This window comes from Rhinatrema bivittatum, chromosome 9 (assembly GCF_901001135.1).
Source record: "Rhinatrema bivittatum chromosome 9, aRhiBiv1.1, whole genome shotgun sequence".
Classification (NCBI taxonomy): Eukaryota; Metazoa; Chordata; class Amphibia; order Gymnophiona; family Rhinatrematidae; genus Rhinatrema; species Rhinatrema bivittatum.
Genome location: NC_042623.1, coordinates 185423676 through 185438628, shown reverse-complemented (window position 1 = coordinate 185438628; position 14953 = coordinate 185423676). Strand labels below are relative to the sequence as shown.

Here is a 14953-nt window from a genome sequence, read left to right as displayed (position 1 = left end):
GTCCGCGGGGACAGAGGAAGTAAAGCCGGACCACCGTGCAGGGTCTGCCAGGCCGCGGCAGGACGGGGAAACGGAGAGACTGACGTGGGCTGCCATATTCTCCGCTTCCCAAGCAAGGGAACGAGGAGGGACCCCTTACACAACTAAATCCCTCCAGGAGACGGCGGCAAAAGGGCATCTTCTCCCATATTTCCTAACAGGCCCTGAAACTAACCGACACCAGTGCTTTGGGAATGGATGCGGCCTTGGACGGACTAAATTCCACAGAATGAGGAGAACATGCTAGATTACCAGCGGCTTCCACACCTGCCACAGGATCTTCCACTATAATGGTGATATCCCTGAGCCCTCCTGTCAGCAGCAGCCAGTGCAGGAGGAGAGGAGAGGAGAACAGGTTAGAGAGACATTCAAGGCACAAAAAAAGGTGGAGAGACTCTCTGAACACACACAATGAACCAATGGCCGTCAGTACCCGTCAGTCTGATCTCTCTCGGGACGCCTGTGCTCTATCTTAAATACGCAGCTCTGGACAGCCTCAGATATCACTAACTACACAGCAATCGGGTGCTGCAGTTTGGATGAGAAACTGAAATTAACCAAACCTGCAAGTTAAAGGACTCATCAGCAAAAACCCAGATAACATGTCATTCAGCCCCTATTCATGCGAGAGTGATCCCACCATCCCTCTCAGAAATGAGGCGAGATTTGTGCCCCATCATCTAAGAGATAGTGAAAGGGCAGAGGACCCCCGGAGTAGACACTTCTGGATAGGCCTCACCCTGTTCCCCAAACCACCCTCCAAGGCTGCAGCTTCCCTTCACTGCCCCCGGCTGGCGGGAGAGAAGCTGCGCACCATCATCTACTTCTGCCCCGTGCAGACCAACGTAAGCACTCCTCCCTCCTGCACCTACTCCTTCCAGCCCACGTGGGGTCATGCAAAGCTGGCGCAAGAGCCTCGCGCTACGGGCAGCGCTAGTACACTGGTATCACCCCATACCTTAATAATGAGAATGATCTCCCCCACCATCCTCCCCACCATAAACCTATAAACGCCCAGAATCAGACGAGATACTTTTAAATATTAAATTCTTTGTATGAATGTGTATATATAGGGGTAAACTGCAACACACACACACACAATATATATTTATAAATTAAAAGAAATTCATATTGCTTAGTTGAAGTAGTCTACAAAATGACTGGTTAGCCTGACCTAGGTCGTTTCCCTTACTACTCTCCATGGGAAAAAAATTCAGCCTCTGTGGTCACTTCAGTAACAGTGACACTCCTTCCATTACCGGATACTTTGTGAAGTAACAAAAAAACCTTGCACAACAGTCACTCGGATCCTATAGAGCAAATCTGCCATAGCAAAACAGCACTAACAGCCAGAACTCAAACAGCAACAACCTTTCTATGAAAAGGCAACACTGAGAACACCACTAGATCTCTGGGTGGGAAATACAGCAAGTCAGACTGCTACAGGTCACTGCACAGAAGCTAAGACTAGCAGGATACGCTACCTCGGTCACACAGACACTAAATAAATTCAGAATCAGTGACCACACATTAGAAATAGTCTGACAAAATCTGAATTTGTTTATTTATTTATTTATTTGTCCTGCTGTCCACTCCAGCTTTATCCCTCCGCTCCCTGTTCCCAGAAGACAAGAAGAGAGGGACCAGGGCCCCAGTATAAAAACAAGGTGTGCACAACCCTTTACTCCCAATTGAACAAAGAGTTTAGCACATGAACCACCATGAAAGTGTGCACAAATGAACTCCTCCATTAACCAAGGCATTAGCCATTCCCCCTCCACGCAGAGAGGTGCAGAGGCAGGCTTCACCCAACGAGGTGCGTAAACCATGTTCTGTGCAAGCTAAGTCTACAGATTGTCCACTTGCATAGCTCGACAAACTGTAGGCCTTGACCCAGCCAAGGTTACTTCCTCATGGCAAGCATCCTCGCTGAGTCTCCACTGCAGTATATGCTCCAGTTACAAGAGACAATAACCAGCACTTTGTAGATAACAGGGGAGTCTTACTTCTGAGATCTGAGGCTGTTCCTTACCGTGTAACTTTCCGGAGGCCACGTTGGTGTCTGAGTGCGAGCGGGCATGGCTCTTCCGCACGTTCCCTTGGCTGGCCGAGGTCTGTCCCTCCGAGAAGCTGGATCTGCGCAGCAAGCTGAGCAGGGAGGAGCTCTTGGCCCCGGAGGTGCTGTGGCCCAGGGAATCTGGTTTCTGGGAGCTGCTGGAAGAAAACAAGTTGGAAGTGCTGCTTTTGCTGCTGTTGCTGCTACCGCTGCTCTGACTGGACGTCCGTTTCCGATGGCGCAAGTTCCCGATCGCAAAGTATTCTGGTCCATCGTCTGCCTCGCTCTGCGTGTCCTCCTGGCTACCAGCCCAGGGGTCTTCACTATGACTGGTCAGAGTGCTCACACTCATCTCGCTGAGTGGGGAAAAGGGATCTTTAGGCGAGTCAGCGCTAAATGCTGGGACAGCGGCGGCAGGGTCTGGAGCCAATCTATCCTCACTCAGTGAGACGCAGACTTTGTACAAGGTGTTTTCCTGAGATTGGCTACTGCCCGGGGTCCTGGGCAGCACGAGTCCTGTTCTCCTATCTGTGGAACAAAAAAAAGGTAAGAAGGACTGTAACAGATTCTAGCTGCGCACATCAGCAACAGAGGATCAGCTGTCTGTAAGCATTGGACACATGCAGGGCTTCATTTAAAAAGATCACTTTTATAAAAGCCACCCCCCACCATCAGTAGCACCCTAGCAAGCTTGCAGTATGTATGCATGCCTCAGCTACCGGCATTTAAAGCCAAAATGTCAACCCTTTGGAAGCACGCCTCTGGATTTTCAGACCAGCAAAGTGAATCAGCAGAAGCACTGAGCTTCCTGTCTGGGTCCAGCTGCCATAGGCCCCCAACAGTGCCAGCCAAGGCCCAGCAGAATCCATGCCAGTGGGATTGTATGAGGACACACAGAGCACTGCTTTCAGACAGCCCCATTTCTTGTAATTACTGTATTCACTTATTTTAATGAGAACTGTATTCATGTAGCACCTTGCTTCCACACAAAAGGGCTTTCAAATTATATTTCCAGACCAGTAGCAGTGCCTCGGGGATGGAAACGGGAAGTACTCTTACTGTTCCCATTACGCTGGGTTAAAATGTGAAACAGGGAGATAGCACAGCTTAGCAAGGGTAACACACACACACACACACACACACACTGAAATGCAAGAGTCCCAGGAAATCTCCTGGGCTCCCAAGGTCACCGCTGTAACTAATTTCAGACCTTTGTCCCATTCCTCCCTTTTGGCTGTCAAAACAAATATTTCTGAATGTGTTATCTATGGAATTTTTGTATTTTTTTTTTTTTTTTTTTAACTACTCACAAACATTAAAATGAAAGCACAGACTTGACAGCTAACGCCCTGTTGGATTCTCCACTTACTTACCTTCGCCAGGGCCAGAAACTGGCTGCTGCAGGCTGCTAAAGGACCCGGAGCACCTGTACTGGGAGTACTCCAAAGGAAGGAAGCCCAAGGATCCAGGGAGAGCCGTCAAGCTTTGACTTTTTATCACAGATGAAAAAGTCTCACTCTTCATGTCAAACTGCAGAAGAGCCAGGAGTATTAACAAAAAGAATGTACAGGGAAGCAGAACAAACCTTCTCTATTAGGTACAGGAAATGATCAGGGTCAGTTATGTCCTGCAAACCCCTCTCCTACATACCAAGTGAAACCTAAAACTTCACTGTGACAAAATTCCACCCTGATAGTTGAGGAGGACTAACCAGTCATGCCAAAAATCCCAAGCAGCTGATCCACATGACCCGCTGCTTATAACCACCAAAGAAAGCCCATTTCACCGACATTACTGGGAGAAAAAAAATAAGTAACCGCTGGCAACAGATCTGACACCCACGATGGAAAGAGCGGCTCTCATTCAAAAATCGACACCAGGTACCCGAGCACTGCCATTTCATGCTTAAACAGGAGGCACAAAACTCCGTGAAACGAGATGATGCAGAAACATGGGACCTCAGCAAGCATACCCACAATGCACCTTGCTCAATTCCCATCCACGTGAAGAGCTTTACAGCAGGCCAATTACTTCACTGAACACGTAGGGAAAGGATGCAGAGGCGTGGCTTCCAGAACACTTCCCCACAGAGATTTGTACAAGGGACGCAGGGTTATAGGGGGGAAGGGATGCGTGCTGTGTCTCTTTTTTTGGACGTTTATTTCTAAGTAGCAGATGTGGTTGTGAGGCAGTTTGTGTTTGGGGATGTAGGTGTCAGCTAAGCATGTTTGGGAAGGTTTCTGAGTATGGGGTTATTCTGTGGGAGAGGGAGCAATAGTAAGATAGCAATGATGGCAGATAAAGAATAAATGGGCCATCCAGTCTGTCCAGCAAGTTGTTCATGGTAATAACTGCCACTTCATTCAAATTATCCTCATGCCTTCTGTTAAGGGTAATAACTGTCTCTCCATGCACATTACCCTGTCAAGAGTAATAACTGCTGCTCCGGGCAGGCTACCCCTGTGCCTTCTGGGAATTAGTAAGTACCAACATAACCCCAGTTTGCTATTCTCAATTGTACAGAACCCCACTAAAATCCCAAACGACCATAAAAAGTGCCACTACCTGAAAACAGACACAACGAGATTGCGAATTTTTCAAAGAGAAAGTTAATAACTTAATCACCAACAGCCTTACTGATAGTACACAAAGTATCAAGATGGAAAAAAAAGGAAATACCAAGCTGGACCAACTTTGATGCAACCTCTTCACTCGAAATTCAGGCAATCATTAACAAGATGAACCCTGCTAATCACCCCCTGGACAGCATTCCCATACCTACGATCAAAGCCATAGAAACCACAATAACTAAGACTGTTACCGCAATTATCAACTTGCCCCTCGCGGAAGGAAACTACCTTGACAGCTTAAAATCAGCAGTAATCAAACCCATCATAAAAAAACAAATAATCTCGACCCGGAGATCCTTTCTAATTATCGTCCCATATCTAATTTGCTGTTCCTTGCTAAAATCATCGAAAAGGTGGTGCATACCCAACTCACTGAACTCTTAGAAAAGAACAACGTTTTATTCCCTGCACAGTTCGGTTTCAGGGAACACCTCAGCACAGAAACGCTTCTCCTTTCCTTGAATGACACAGTGCTTAGAGGTTTTGACAACGGTCAAAGCTACCTGCTAATCCTCCTAGATCTATCAGCAGCCTTCGACACTGTAAACCACACGATCCTTCTCGATTGTCTTACAGAAATAGGGTTAACCGAAAAAAAAAACACTTCAATGGTTTTCATCTTACTTATCAAATAGGAATTATCAAGTAAAAATTTATAATGCTCTCTGACAAAATCCATCTAAAAACTGGAGCTCCTCAAGGCTCAGCCTCATCCGCTACTCTAACATCTACTTACTTCCGATTTGCCACCTACTTGCAGGCCTCTGCCTGACCCACTATCTTTACGCGGATGTCATTCAAATACTAATTCCAATTCAAAACACATTAAGACGCAACATATAAGAAACCAGCCATGTATCTTTCCATAATTAAACAATTACTAACCCATATGAAAGTCATAATCAACATTGAAAAAACAGAAATAATACTTGAAAGAAAAACCAGCACAACACCTCCTCCGTCTCTAAAACTTGAGAACCAAAAGTCAGTAATTTCCCCTGTAACCCAAGCACGCAATTTAGGAGTTATCATAGATAATGAACTCGCTTTCAAAATACACATTACAACTAAAATAAAGGAAGGATATCATAAATTACTAACACTGAGACCATTAAAACCATTTCTAACCCCGGATGATTTCTGAACTGTTTTACAATTGCTCCTTTTCTCTAATCTAGATTTTTGTAATTCGCTTTCTATTATTCGTCCCCTTCAAATCCTACAGAACACAGCAGCCAGAATTTTAACAAGCACCAAAAAATACGAACACATAACCCCAATCCTAACATCTCTACACTGGCTTCCAATAAAATCCCGAATTGAATACAAGATATTTACCATTTTACACAAAATACTATATGAGGAGCAGACTGGCTAAACGCAGCAATCAAACTTCATGTTCCGCAGCAAACCTTATGCTCAGCCAACAAAGGCCTCGTAACTATCCCTTCAGTACACTCTGCACAACTCACATCAGTCCGAGAACATGCAATTTCACTCGCCAGCCCTAAACTTTGGGACGCACTCCCCACTGAATCACGATTACAGCTGAGCTTAAAAACATTTAAGGAGTTAAAAACCTGGCCGTTTACCAAGGCCTATCTAGACTCACAATAACCCTTACACATCCCCCCTCCCTCCTACTCTTACACTGCAAGACCTTTTTTTAATATTTATTTCTCTTAGTACTTATTGCTTTTTGATATTTGCCTTTTAATATGTAACTTGCACCTCAATTTTTATTTTGAATCTTATTGTATTTTATCTTTATTAGGTTTTTTTTTTTACGTTTATTTAAAATATGTTAAACCGTTATGATGGCTACACCGAATGACGGTATATAAAACCCAACAAATAAATAAAAATGCGGCAGGGTTGTGTGAGTGTGAGAGGAGTTGTGGAATGTGGGTGTTTTTTGGGTGAATGGCTGTGTATAGGTGGGGAGTGCAACTGAGGCAAGTGTGCATATGGGGGGGGGGGGGGAGGAGGGGGGATGTGAATTGAGAAGCTGCACCATTTATTTTGCCCATCTCTGTGGGTGGCTGTGGGCATGTTGAGGGGAAAAGAGGCCCCTGCCTACATGTAAGGAACGTCTTTTGTATCATCCTTTGCCGCTCCAATTATTTTCCCTGCAGCAAAGTGCAGCGTGGGTAGGGGGTGGGGGAGGGGGAATGGAGCACTCCTCAGCATTTTAGCAGTTTCCCCATTTTCTCTGGAGGCTTGTTTCTCTGAAAATACTGATCTAATGTTTCTGGGTTTCAAACTCAGAGATATTCACATTTTCTTCCTGCGTGCCAAATTTGGTGAATTTCAATCCCTTCTTTGGAGAGTTATCGTGCCTACAGACAAGACAGACATTGATGCCTTTATATACAATTCTTTCTAATATTTGTTACACTGGAAAGGATTAAAAAGACATTTTGGGAGCAATTTTGAAACTGCCTGTGGCCTGCTAGCTAATTTTTAGAATGAAATCCCGGTGTGCACTTTCACTCACCCCAACTTACGGTAACTGCTAGCAGTGTGAGGAAAGGGGAGAGGTTCATACCTATGAAAAGGTCATTTTCATTTCAAGAGGGACCTATCTGCTATTTGGTCCGGGTCTGGGCTTCTATTAGAGATGGAAGGAAGGTCGGAGCTGGCTGTTTGTGTGAGGCTGCCAGCAAGCAGAGAGCAATCTGCACCAGTCAGCAGGGGAAAATATATACTACCCTGGCATTAGTCAACTCTTCCTGAAGGGGCCAAAATTTTTCTAAGCACCTCTCTCAGATCAGCAGTGCTAAATCTGGTCCATGCGGTTCCCCCAACCAGTATGGTTTTCAGGATATCCACAATGAATATGCATGAGAGAAAGCTGTATACAGTGAAGGCAGTGCACGCAAATATCTCATGCGTATTCATTATAGATATCCTGAAAAAATCAGACTGGCTGAGGGCTACTGCATTAGACCATTGCAAACTCTTAACCTACAATATATTCACAGGCTCTGCACCAACGGGGTGTCAGAAAGTCCTATTATAGGAATTGATTTCCACTGCCGTTAGAAGTGTAACTTCATTTTACCAACTGATGAAGGCAGAGCCATTCCTCACCACAGATGTGTCAATCTGAGCCAAAAGTCTGGGATTGTTCTGCTCCACCGCCTCCAGACACTGAAACATGGCCCTGACGTGGTCATCGCTGAGCAGGAAGGCAGCATCTGAGAACCAAAGAAGCAAGACAGCCGTCAGCGTCACGAACAGGAGGCAAACTGAAATCTTTCCACACTGCATTGGATGGATAACAAAACCATCCACTTTCTTCCATAACAGGAGATAACTCTGCTCGAGGTGATCCCTAGTGGGGGGAGTTAATGTCCTGATTGGAAGTAGCTACTCCACAAGGCACTAAAGTATCTTTCCATGAACAATCATGGTTTAAAAAAATAAAAAAAAAAAAATAAAAAAATCAGACCTTCAGGTGACCTGTGCATGAGTGCTCTGCCATTTCCAGCCCAAACTGCTCAGTTTATTGATGTACACAGGGAAACAGTGCAGAGAAAATGGAACACAATGCTCAAGAACTCTTTCTGGAGACACTGCTGATAAAGATCAATCAAACAACTTTCAAGAGGTCACATCATGTAGTAGGCTTGAGAAAGCGTCTGCGAGTCTAGATTTATTTATTTAGATTCTTTTCTATACCGTCGTTAAACTGGGAGCCGTCACAACTGTTAACAATGAGGCACATAAATTAATGTTGCTAAATGCGTTTATTATAACAACTAGACAGGTGCCTGTACGTTACGGTACAAAGTTTCATAATAACTATAGGATGATAGATGAGAGATATGCTTAGATTTATTAGAACAGTTTTTAACAATATATATAATCTACATGTTATCTGTTACTGCTTAAAAGTAAAACAAAGTCGTGTTGCTTAGGTGTGTTTTGTTAGTGTACAAACTCATTGCTCTCTACAGTTCCCTGGATTCTATTCTCCATTCTCTTTGCGGTATGCTTGTTTAAATAGCCATGTTTTTAGGCTTTTTCTGAATAGTTTGATGTCTTTTTGCAATCTGATTTCTAACGGCATGGTGTTCCATAATGAGGGCCCTACTAATGGATAGGGCTCTCTCTCTTACTTGCGTTAGCCTTGCTGTTTTGACTGAGGGAATAGTTAGTAGTGCTTTGTTTGCAGATCTCAGGTTCCTATTGGGGACGTGTACTCAAAGTGCAGTGTTTAGCCAATCTGTTTTTTAAGTCATGGATTTATTTATGTATGGTACATAGTGTATTGTATTCTCTGCTCAATGGGTAACCAGTGTAGTTCAGTGAGGGTGTTAGTGATATGGTCTCTTTTACTTTTTCCTGTCAGAATTCTTGCTGCTGTGTTTTGGGCTCCTCTTCCAAATTCTGCATTTCTCCTGCTTGATCGGAACTGACAGCAAGGGGCGAAAATCTGCAAACTATCGGCAAGATTTCAAGAAGACTAGTGGCATAATGGCGACAAAATCAATCCGAAAGCAGAAAGATAAGCTGAAGACGCCTGAATCTAAAATGGATGCTGCAAGAGCAGATTCACCAGCTGTTCACACCAAGGACACACAGGAAGAGAGAACAGTGGCAGTGATAGCAACATTGGACCCCAGACTGAATCGTATTTCAGAGCAGATAAGAGGTACAAGCCTCAATGTCAGAGATCGGGGATTGGATGGATATGGCGGAAGGCTGGATCATAGCGCTAGAAGATGATCTGGTAAGCTTAGAGAAGGTGGTCGCAGGTTTGGAAAAAGAGATGCAATTAGAGATGATAAACTCGATGAGCTGGTGAAACGCTCACAAAGGAGAAACTTATGTTTTGTAGGGTTCCCGGAAAGCATTCCCGATCAAGAGTTATTGAAAATGCCGGAGCGCTGGTTAACATCTGAGCTCTTAACCCCAGACCACATGGCAGGTGTAACTATCGAGCGCGTGCATAGCTTATAGAAACAGAAATGACGGCAGAAGATGACCAAATGGCCCATCCAGTCTGCCCAGCAAGCTTTCATACTTATCTGTTACTCTGACTGCTAAGGGCCCTTATTGGTAACTTTTTGGTTCTAATTTTCTTCCACTCCCGCCATTGATGTAGAGAGCAGTGCTGGAAATGCAAAGTGAAGTAACAAGCCTAATTGGTTTGGGGTAGTAACTGCCGCAATAAGCAAGCTACTCCCATGCTTTTTTGTGAATGCAAATCCTTTTTCCCACATTTCCTCTTGTCGTTGAAGCATAGAGCAATGTTGGAGTTGCATTAACCGTGAGAATGTTTATTGAATAAGGGTATTTACTCACCAGGTAGTAGCCGTCACCCCCATGCCTCTCTCTCTTCATTCACATCAAGACTTTATGGATACACAGTGTTTATCCCCCTTTGAAATCCTTCACAGTTTTGGTCTTCACCACTTCCTCCAGAAGGGCGTTCCAGGCATCCACCACCCTCTCCGTGAAGAAATACTTCCTGACATTGGTTATGAGTCTTCCTCTCTGGAGTTTTAAATCGTGACCCCTGGTTCTATTGATTTTTTTTCCAACGGAAAAAGTTTGTCGAGCTTGGGCCCAAAAACCGCAGCGGAACAGAAGCCTAGAGTGGTCATTGCAAAGTTGCTCAACTACACGCAGAAAATGCAAATATTGCAATGTTAATCGGGAAAAAAAAAAGGGAGGTGCACTTTGAAAATCGGAAGATCTTGACATTCCAGGATTTCTCAAGCCAAGTTTCCAATTGGCGGAAGGAGTTCTCCTTGGCTTGCACAGAGTTGGCGCGCAGGCAAGTGCGCTTCGCTTTCCAGTATCCAGCTCGATTAAGGGTTTGGTATCAAGAAGCGGCACGTGTATTCAATACAGCGGCTCCAAACTTTGTAAAGGAGTTGCCAGGAGGAGAATTAAGTAGGGTGAGGACAATTTTTCTAGGGCTCCGGCAAAAATTTTGCAACTTGAACCCATACCTATGAGTGATTGCAGTGCCCTTCATGAAGGTGCTGGTGGATGAAACAGGATGGGTTTGAGCATCAGAGTTTGTTTGCTTTAAATTCTGATTGAAACCTTCTGTGGGTTTTAAAGCGAGGGGATAAATGTAAGTTAGATGATATTTCTGTTTCCAAAGGGATTCATTTGTTTAGGTGTGTCTGATTGTATTTTAAGGGAGTTGGACTATGACCTCATGTCTCCTAAATGGAGATTGTTCTGTGTTGAGTGATTTGGGGTTGGGAAGGGGGTGTAGAAATGGGGGCAATTCAAGAATGTCCTCATAAAGGGAATTATCCATGATAGGATGAACCAGAAAAGGCAGCAAAGTATATTCTGGCAGGTTGGGACAAAAAATATGAAGAGTATTTTGGTGATGGCGAATAGGATAGATATGCTTATTTCCACTTAATATGAAAGAATGTTTAATATGGTAACCTGGAATGGCTGGATTGGGCATCCCAGACAAAAGGGAAAAGGAGATGAGCCATTTAAATAAATTGCAGTCCAAAATAATATTTCTTAAAGAAACTAAATTTAACTTCTAATGAAGCTGTGAAGCTTAAGAAATGTTGGGTAGCATAAGTTTATTCTGCTACTGGATCTACAAAACGTGGTAGGGAAGCGATTCTTAATAAAGCAGGATCTTTCAAACTGATACAAAGTGTGGGCAGACCCTAAAGGGAGGTTTATAATTATTATGGAATTTCGGGCTATTTTAGCGTGTTTATGCTCCAAACAAATACGAACATGCATTCTTTGTGAATCTTTTCTCTCAGATATCACAGCTAGGGGGACCATCCCATAATAATTGGAGGGGGTCCAAATTGCATAGTAAATCTGGGTTGGGATAGGCACCCAAGTATGAGTAGGCATATGATGAGTGAACACAAGGGTACTCAATTTTTATGCAATCGTTTAGGGTTGCTTGACCTATGGAGAGTACTACACCCCAGAGAAAAGGAGTTTACCATTATTGCTAAGGCGCACAAGACCAAAACAAGGATTGATTACTTATTGATCTCTGAACATCTCTTGCCTCTGTTTTCCAAAGTTAGCATAGAAGATCTGGTTATCTCGGATCATTGTCCAGTTCTGGGCACTATGGTTCTAAATAAACCTACAGGATCTAGTCAATGGAGGATGCCATCAGACTTAATGATCCAGAGTTCCCCAAGTTTTTAAGGAACAAATGGAAGGATTTTCTGGAATTTAAAGGTCAGCATCTTGATCAGCTAGGACTGTTTTGGGAAACAGCTAAATCTGTATTAAGGGGGGGGGGGGGGGGAGGGGGAAATCATTAGCTATGTCCAGTATAAGCGTAAAAAGCTAAATGCAGACATAATTGACCTGGAGAAAATTGGTTAATGACGCTGATGGGAGGTTTCTAGCAGAATACAAAAGCTGTGCAAGTGGCTCTTAATAGCCTACTTCATTCCAGGGCTGGAGTGTCAATGCGCCAAATGAAATACAAACTTTTTCAATTTGGAAATAAACCAGGTCAGCTTTTAGCAAAGGAGCCAAGAGCAACCCAAATTTATTCCATCAATTAAAAATGGGCAAGGTAATATTTTCACTTCCACAGAAGATATTGCCAAAGTGTTCTTGGAAAACCATCAAAACTTGTACTCATCTGAAAATGTTGTTAATGAACAAATAGATAAGTTTCTTGCAGAGATAGGATGTGCTAAGATGTCTGAAGCGGAGTTACAGAAATTAAATCACCCAATTGAGTTGGGAGAAGTTAGGGAAGCTATTATATATCTTTACCATCCATGAAGACACCTGGCCCAGATGGGCTGGATGATTTTGGGGGTTTTTTTTTAATCTATCAATTTATCAATTAGACAAACAAGAACATCTTGAAATGTCATAGATTGCATGGCACAGGCAAAGTACAATCACAATTTAATTAAATATAGATATATCACCAAAGCCATATCTATCTAAGTCCTCCATTCGGGGTATCTTTAAACATATCAAGGCTATCAAAATCACATATTGAACAACAAAGGAAAATTTAGGCAGTCCTACTGCTTGGGGTTACCATTTACTCAAAGTTAGAGATCATCATAACATTCTAAGGGGTCACTGCCCCATGACCTTCATCAATACTTCTATCCGCAATAAATTGAGTTGAGATGGTTGAAAAAAGCAATATTTAACATTCTGATATGTAATACAACATTTACAAGGGAACCTCATTTGAAACGAGGCTCCCATTTGCAAGATTTTGTGTTTCATAATTAGAAATTTTCTTCTCTTGAGTATCTTTAGCAACGTCAGGAAATATCTGCACATTCAATTGACAAAATGTTTCTTTACAATTCCTAAAATATAAAAGTTGAATACTGATAGAGTGGGTACTAAACAGGAAAGACACTATCATAGTGGCTGGTTGGGCTAGTAGAATCCAAAGACTCTAGAATCTCGGATCATTGTTGGAGCAATGCCTCCACAGGTCAGTGTACTTCCAGCATCAACTCTGCATGTCGATGCATCGGCCAGCTCTTCCCTGCACCTCAATCAGGTCACAACACCTCTGTACCAGTAAAGGGAGGTACGCAAATGGGAAGATACCCACTGCCGAATGAGCTAATGCCCCGGCTTCAACCAGTCACTCTGATGCTTTGACGCAAATGACTCGCTGTATTGGATGCATCGCATCGATGAAACACACCAATATGTCAGGTTCGGTGAAAAACGCTTCGCCGCATCGGATGGCTGGAAGCACTTCGATTGGATGGACATTCCTCGATGCTCCACTCTGAACCGGCATGGGATACTTAACAGAGTCCCCTGCTCACCATAGGGCCTTGCCGAAGAGGTTTTCTCGAGGGAAGTCCCATCTGAGCCCCAGAGCGGACTCAACTACACCTGGTCTGACACAAGCAGCACAGAACCAGCTTCCTCCATCAGTTGTGAATCTTCCTCCAAACAGCGAATGAAGGTAACTAAATTAGTAACAAAAATACAGTAAGAGAGAAAGAGCTCCACATGCACCCAGCAGCGCGGAAAGAACAAGACTGAGGCAGGATGGGAGATACTCCCACATGGGCACAGAGCACAGCTCTGAAAGCTCCACCATCTAGAGGACTGGAGGACGTTCCCCCAAAGTCATGGCTAATACAGCCTGCTTCTCTGCGGAAAAAGTATCCAATAACGTGGTTTAAGGGAGCTGCAATTAAGAATATTCCATCGTAGTACTTTTTTGCCCCAGCGGGCCCATAAAATAGGGTTGATAGAGACTAGTGCTTACTTAAAATGTGGAACCACGCAAGCATCACTGATTCATTGCTTGTGGGAATGTGCTGTTATCAAGGGGTTCTGGGAAAAGGTAAGAAAAATGATAAGTAATATCTTTAGCAATGCGGTAAAATGATCCAATTCTTTCTGTATACTGGGTAATGATTCCAGGAAGGAGAGTCTAATTGCAAAAAAAAATGCATTTTATGTCATTGGATAAAGCTGGCATTGCCTACAGTGAAAGTGTGGAGATCATTAATGTCAGAGAGGTTTCAGTTGGAATGTGGATATCGCAAGCTTTCCCATAGGAAGGAGTTGTACTTTAAAGAAATTTGGATCATATTTTTCCAATCTCTGCCTAACAGTATGCAAACAGCCTTTCCACTTGAGGAGTGAAGCGATTCAAGGTCCAACAAGATGTCTCAAAGGTTTAATGTACACCTGCTTCAAATCAGAGACTCCATTTGCCTTTTCCCAGTTATAATGAAGAAGCGGACATTCTAGGGATTTTTGGGCTAGAGGAGAAGAAAGGGTTGGTGTTGAAGGGAATAAACAGGAAAAACCTGGAGGAGGACTTGTGTTGCAAAACTTGAACGGTGTTTTGTTTTGAATTGTATTCCTTAATAAAGATATATTGAAAAAAAAACAAACGAACAACTTTCCAACTATCTAATGCTGCTTATTTATTTATTTAAACGTCTCTTCTATACCGATAGCCGTTCACACATCGTATCGGTTTACATCAAACAAAAAAAAAAACTTTGGGCAGGGCCCTTACAAGTAACAGTTGAAAATAATTTGTTAAAGACAAAGTAACTAAAATAGGGGTATTATATGTATATACAGTAACAGTAACTAATAAAATAACTACAACGTATTTATAGCATTCTTAATCCTATTCAGAAAGGGGGTACAAGGTCAGTTACTCGACTTGTTACACGCTTGTTGTTGGTGATGTTTCTGCGTGGGAGGGGGGGAAGGGGGTAAGCTTGAAGAA

At 43.3% G+C, this 14953-nt stretch overlaps 1 protein-coding gene across 3 annotated transcripts in view; it reads right to left on the bottom strand.

The window, feature by feature from the left end:
• The window catches only part of RUBCN (rubicon autophagy regulator), a 122094-nt gene that overhangs the window by 54212 nt on the left and 52929 nt on the right, over positions 1-14953 (bottom strand). For all 3 annotated transcript variants that reach the window (XM_029615098.1, XM_029615100.1, XM_029615099.1), the window contains exons 5-7: positions 7819-7925; positions 3469-3625; positions 2072-2623 (exon numbers count right to left, since the gene is read on the bottom strand). In XM_029615098.1, the coding sequence (XP_029470958.1) occupies positions 2072-2623; positions 3469-3625; positions 7819-7925 (816 nt within the window). The remainder of the gene's footprint in view (positions 1-2071; positions 2624-3468; positions 3626-7818; positions 7926-14953) is intronic.